The 6,601-nt window shown below is 53.3% G+C and overlaps 1 protein-coding gene across 1 annotated transcript in view; it reads left to right on the top strand.

Annotated features, from left to right (window-relative positions):
- Window positions 1-6,601, top strand: part of FN3KRP (fructosamine 3 kinase related protein) — an 8,816-nt gene that overhangs the window by 308 nt on the left and 1,907 nt on the right. Inside the window, exons 2-4 of the mRNA XM_025859789.2 lie at window positions 3,954-4,105; window positions 4,725-4,816; window positions 5,763-5,845. Of these exons, the coding sequence (XP_025715574.1) occupies window positions 3,954-4,105; window positions 4,725-4,816; window positions 5,763-5,845 (327 nt within the window). The remainder of the gene's footprint in view (window positions 1-3,953; window positions 4,106-4,724; window positions 4,817-5,762; window positions 5,846-6,601) is intronic.

Here is a 6,601-nt window from a genome sequence, read left to right as displayed (position 1 = left end):
GGGTCAGGAATCGGCGTGAGGGTCGAGATTCAGGACGGGGGCTGGGGTCCTGGTGTGGAAGCGGGGGTCCGAGGTCCGGGATTCCGGGTCTGGGGTGGAAGTGCTCCAGGCCCGGGTCGGGGTCCGCACCGCAGGGCCACAGGGCGGTGGCACTTGCTGACCCCCTTGCCCTTCAGGCTGTGTCTGGGCGTTCCTGGGGTCGCGTACGCGGGGTGAGCCATGTGAACCCCAGGGCGGGTAGCGGACCCTCTGGGCGGCCCCCTCGGGACCCTTGCGCCCAAGTATGCTCCCCGCTGCAGTGTGGACGGTGGTTCCGGGGATGGCTTTCCAGTGATGGATGTGGCCGCTACTTTGAGAAATCCCTTGCTTGGGAGTTTTGAACAGGGTCTGGTAGTAGCAGCCTCTTGTTCTGGGGTTTATTTGAACTTGCAGAGATCAAAATCCTTTCTGGATTATTGAAAATAATTTAGCCACTGCCTTTGTGAGTTTGGGCCACTGGACCACAGACCGGGCAGCGTAGGCAGCCGACCTTTATTTCTCAGTTCTGGGAGCTGAGAGTCCACGTCTATGATGGGAAGGCCACTTCTCCCTGTGTTCTCAGTGTCAGAGGGGCAAGGGAGCTCCCTAGGGTCTCTTCTGTCAGAGCACCCATCCCATTAAGAGGGCTCTAGCCCTTGGAGCCTAATCACCTCTGAACAGGGTCACATTGGGGGATAGGTTTTGACAGGGGAACTGGGGAGGGGGCACCAGCTTCAGCCCACTGTAGCCACCCACTCCAGAAAATTCTGTTTGTACATGAACCTTTTCCCAAGGGCCCTGTAGAAAACAGGTGAGCCTCACTGCTGAAGCCGTACTTGCTCCTGGTTGCTGGTGTCACTTCTGTGCCCAGTTGGGGTGGGTCACCCCAGTGTTAGCCAAAAGGCCCCGGCTGGCTCCAGGAGACAGTGAGCAGTTGGTGGTGCGGTGTCTCAGATACGGGCGGAAAGACTGACCCCAGTACCTAAGCCCTCACGTCACACACCTGCCATGCTTTTATTCTTTCTCTGGATTCTTGGGGTTGTTTTCATCTTCTTCCCAGACGTGAATCCCACCTTCCGTGACGGGGGGTGATCTCTTTCCGAATCACCGCTGTTTCTCAAGACCCACCTGAGTGCTCTGTTCTGCAGAGATCAGTTGCAGGTCCTGCCGCACAGCCCTTTTATAGGAATCTGTCCACATTTGTGCTTGGGGTTAGCTCAGGCAGCCCTTGTGCAGTCATGCTGCCCCTCCTCACATTCTCCTGCAGGGCTGCTCTGTTTTCTGGTTTTGTTTTCTCATTTATGTGGCATTTGCCCTTTTCCTGTTTGTATTTCCACCTTCGCTGGCATTTGTTATAGTTCAGAATGGGTGTTAATTACAGGGGAAGCAAATACTTTCCAATGATTAAAACGGGCCCACTTAGTGACACTTTCTGAGCATTGTTCTTGCGCTGCTATGTCTTCAGGTTCTTACTTTTTCTTTTGTCATCAAAGTCAATTTTCTTTCTTTTTTTTATTAAGATTTAATTTTTTTAAACATTTTATTTATTTATTTGACAGAGACAGAGATAGCGAGAGCAGGAACACAAGCAGGGGGAGTGGGAGAGGGAGAAGCAGGCCCCGATGCGGGGCTCCATCCCAGGACCCTGGGATCATGACCTGAACCGAAGGCAGGTGCTTAAAGACTGAACCACCCAGGCGCCCCTTAAGATTTAATTTTTAAGTCATCTCTACACCCATCGTGGGGCTGGAACTCACAACCTCAAGATCAAGAGCTGCCCGTTCTACCGACTGAGCTGGCCAGGTGCCCCAAAGTCCATTTTCTTTTTGCTAATCTTTCTCCCCTAAGTTCCTTCTGGTCCTTTGGCAGATAGTTCTGAACATGTAGTTTTCTAGCTTTCTGTGGAAAATACTGTGTGAGTCATGCAGACGTATTGGCTGTAGCATAAACATTGGCTGGTTGTATGAAAACAGGACTTTCTTTTATGCTTTACCTTGTAGGAAGTGAAAATACCTTCCGCGCTTCTAGGAGAACACCACCTGGTCGCTCTTCCTTTTCCTCCTCACCCCATTTGAATTGACCTGCTCTAAAGAAGAGTATTCTTATCTGTCTTGCGGTTGGTTCCTCTCCCCCTCCTCCCTTAAGCTCCAGATCTTTTTTGTAGCACTGTGCCCCCCCTGCTGCCCACTTCTCCCTCGCTCTCCTCGCACGGAGCAGCAGACATTTCTGTGAGGTTCCTCCGCACCTCTCCCGCCATGCTTACTTACGATGATCTTATTCTACTCCTCGCTTCCCTTTTCACAACCAGTGCTCTCTGCCAAGTAGCCGGACGGCAGTTGTTCTCCTTCATCTCCTAAAGAGAACGTTCAGAACATGCCCAAGGCGTAGTTCTTATCTTCCTCCGCGGTGATGTCAGCTCTCCAAGGTAGTATAATAATGATGATGTTTATAAAGTGTTCAGAATGGGCTACATAAGTGTTAGCTGCTAGCTCGGCTACTCATGGCAGCAAGCCTGTGAGCTTGGTACTGTTATTAACCCCATTTTTACAGGTGAGGGAGCAGGCACAGAGAACTTAAGCACCTTGCCCTAGGTCATAGAGTCAGTCCAGAGAATAAGTAGAGGAAGGTCCCTGGCAGCACTTCATAGTAGACCCACGCTGGAAGCCCAGCTGTCTGTCCGTACACTGGGTGAGCCCATTCTGGAATACTCAGGGGAGCTCTGCCGCAGTGAGAATAAACTCTGACTGTTGATGCACCGGCCTAACAAAGGCAGTGGGACAAAGAAGCCAGACTGTTGGCCTCTGCATGTACAAGGACAAAGCAGACGTGACACATCTGTGGGGAGGGGGATGTGAATGGCTGGGAGCAGAGGAGCCTCTGGGCAACAGTGTCCTGTCTGTGTCTGGGGGGCAGTCATGCAATGTGCAGACTTTGTGAAAATTGGAGTCAGGCGCTCCCACTTGTGCCTTTTTCTGCTCATACTTCTGTAGCATTTTGACTGAAAAAAAAAAAAAGGCGTGACTTTAGAGGGAGTAGCTACTGAGTCTGGGAAGTTAGGGAAGATTTTTCTGAGAAGTCAGAACATATTAAGTTGAAATCTGAAGCATGATGAGGAAGGGTCTGACTTGGCAAAAGGTGGGGGTGGTGTTCCAAGCAGAGGCACCCCTACACATGGGGGCTTCGATCTGTGAGGAACTAGAAGAAGGCTGTAGCCCAGGAGCACAGGGATGTGTGCGCACATGCTGGTGTGTGCACATGTGTGCATGGCGGTGTGGGATCGGAGCCCAGGGCAGGGACCCCAGGTGAGCGTAGAAAGTGGGCAGGGCCAGACCCTGTGGGGCTGTCACACAGGTTGCTAGCTTGGGGCGTGTTCCAGGCTGGGATTTGCCCTTGGTAAGGGTCCCTGCCGTGGTGAGCAAGGAGATGAGGTGGAGGACAGTCGCTGCAGTCTGGGGGAGCAAGGGCTTTGGGGGGAGGTTGGAAATGGTGGTTAAGATGGGATGGTTTCCCGTACAAGGTCGGAGGTGCCCTCGAGCCTGGTGAGAGGTGGCCCCGGGTGCCTGGCATGTGGAGGTGGAAGGCCAGGTGGGACAGGGCTGTGGCTGCGGTGCCGTCTGGGGGGGCCCGTGGACGCAGTCCAGCACCAGATGTTCGGTGGGATATTAGAGGCCTTCCAGTTCCCTCTCTGGAGAGACTGAACGAGAGTGTAGAAGGGGGTCCAGAACAAAAAGCGCTATCCCTCTTAGTCCTGGGCAGCTTTAGTGCATAATCCACTCTGCCCGAAAGCAAGAGAATGCCCCGCGTCTGTTGAGTCTGCAGTCAGGATAGCCTTGGCTTAAGATTGTGATGCTTGAGAAAACGTGTCTGCGTAGACTCTTTCCAGAAGTAGCCTTGCTGTCCCTTCTCTCCCCACCCCTCTGTTATTTTTCGGAAAGGCCAAGAGAATGTTTGAAGGTGAGATGGCAAGTTTAACTGCAATCCTGAGAACAGACACCGTGAAAGTGCCCAAGCCCATCAAGGTCCTTGACGCCCCAGGAGGCGGCAGCATGCTCGTGATGGAGCACTTGGACATGCGGTATTTGAGCAGGTCTGTCTGGGCACCTTCTCTGCCTTCTCCTTTGCTTGGCTTTGTTTCTCTTTTTTTTAAAGCATTTTTTGAGTCTTCAGACTTTTTTTTTTTTTTTAATTTTATTTACTTACTTGAGCGAGAGAGAAAGAGATGGCACGGGGGTGGGGGCAGAGGCAGAGGGAGAAGCAGAGCCCCCCTGAGCAGGGAGCCTGGTGCGGGGCCCTGAGATCATGACCTGAGCCGAAGGCAGTCCCTTCACCAGTTGAGCCCCGAGGCACCCCATGGCTTTATTTTTCTTCTGAGTGGTTTTGTCATACCTGAAAGCTTGCGTCTGGGGTGTAATTTTGAGGAACCTGTGACCCCACACATCACGGGTGCTGCAGAATGAGTGATACACTCCACACGCCGAGGGCAAACGGGAAAGGAATCTCCCCAGGTGAGATGCTGACAAGGAGCCCAGCTGCCAGGGAAAGGCTGGGAAGGAGCATCAGACAGCCAGGGCCCTTCATCTCCCCTTTGCTTCACCGAAGCCGACTGTGTACCCCCTTGACCTGCTTTCCGTGGCCTGAGACTGTGCGGGAGGCTGTGACCCCGAGATTATGTGCCATACACTTGGCTGACACTCTTTCTTTCACAGCCATGCTGCCAAGCTTGGAACCCAGCTCGCAGACCTACACCTAGACAACAAGAGGCTTGGGGAGACACTCCAGAAGGAGGCCGGCACTGTGGGTATGCGGCTGTGTGGGCGCGAGGGCCCCTCGAAGACACGTGGCTGGCGTGGGCACGTGGGTGGGGTCTGTGTTGTGGATTCCCAAGGAGAGCAGTGTCAGCCCCACGGCTAGGGGTACAGTGGACACAGTGAATGCAGTTCTGTACCATAACACAGTGCGTTTGGAAGAAGTAGTATTTCTGGACTTGAAACCCCGTCCTGTTACGGTTCCTTTAACCCCTCCTTCCCCGGAAGAAAGCCCATCAGAGTTACTCTGGCTTTCTGTATGGTGCCTTTTCTCCTGAGAACAGCCATACGTGAGGCACAGCATGGTGGCCCTCACGTCCAACCTTCGTAGAGCTGAGTGTGGTGTTGGCATGGAGAGTACCTTCCGGTATTTTCATCCTTTCACGTTTGATAATCCGCGTGCGGCCCTGGGGTCACTGTGCGAGCAGGACAGCTGACGCACCAGGAGCACACGACCGAGAATCTGCTGTGCCAGACAGATCCTGTCAGGCCCCATCCCACCCCTTCCAAGCCCATGTAGTTCAGGCCTTCGGGATGTGCTGAGTTTGGGGGAGCCGCCGGGAATGCAAAGGAGGCCGTTTCAAATCAGTTTATTCTTCACAAATGGCTGGGGCTCAGCTGGCCACCGAGAGCCATCCTTTCCTGATGTGTCACGGGGTGAGCTGTTTTCCTCGTTTTTTGGATGCAGTGTGGTCGCTCCTCTGAGCATCCTCTGGTGCCTCTCCTGGGCAGTGTGGGTGTCTTGCTTCGTTGCGTCTAGTGGAACAGGCTCTGGTCCTGGGTCCTGAGGGTCTATGGAGAGGGCCCTTGTTTATCTCTGGATGAGGACGTGAGGTAAAGGGCACCCCAAGGACAGGCCTCGAAGCTGCCTTGAGCTCCAAGAGCAGCCTGAGGGAGTGTGGGACTAGTTGTCTTTCTTGTCTTCCTTTTGCTTACAAGGGAAAGGTGGCGGGCAGGCGGAACGGCCCTTTGTGCACCAGTTTGGGTTTGACGTGGTGACGTGCTGTGGATACCTCCCCCAGGTGAGTGACACCAGCACTTTGCCTTCCGCGTTCCAGTCAGGTCGGCTGCTCAGGGAAGGAACCACTTCTCCCTTATTTATGAAATTTAGTAAAAGTCTTTGCTCCCTTTTTCTCTTTGCTAATTTTTAAGAGGCCGACATGAGGTTTACCCACCTCACATGCTAGGTAAGCTCAGAGAAACAGGACCAATGAGTCAGGATGCTGGATTTCAAGGTGTGTAAAAATTAGAATTAAGAAAAATTTATTTCCTACTAAATCCTCAAAGATAGCATGATGCAAGTGGATTGTACCTTTCAGTTTTATGATTTTGTGGTTGGCTCCCTGGGAATTTGGGCCCCGGGGGCTCTACTTGATGCCCAGCAAATGCTGAGTGGGGAGGGTGGTGGCTACGCCCTTGGAGGATGCAGGTGGCTTCTCAGAAGAGGCATGCTGAGTGAGCTGGGAAACTTTCAGGGATTCCTAGTGGGCACAGTAGACACTATTCAGGTTCTGGAATGTGGGGAGAGGTTGTCCAGGAACCTGCTCGGGGTGGCGAGTGGCTGAAGGCTGGGGTTCCCCGGTCCCACCTGCTCCATGCAGCTCTGGGGGTGTTTCAGCTGGCTCTGCTCCTTCCTCGCCTGCCTGTAGCTCACCCCGTGTGTGTACAGACACCTGCGCATGTGTGTGCACGCCTCTGGGAGGGAGTCTCTGTAATTAGGCGGTATTTGTTGCCCCGGTACTCGTGTGTGTGTGTGTGTGTGTGTGTGTGTGTGTGTG

The sequence above is a fragment of the Callorhinus ursinus genome, unplaced genomic scaffold (assembly GCF_003265705.2).
Source record: "Callorhinus ursinus isolate GAN/ISIS: 27379988/994484 unplaced genomic scaffold, GSC_fseal_2.0 scaffold68, whole genome shotgun sequence".
Lineage (NCBI taxonomy): Eukaryota > Metazoa > Chordata > Mammalia > Carnivora > Otariidae > Callorhinus > Callorhinus ursinus.
This window is presented reverse-complemented; position numbering and strand designations above follow the sequence as displayed.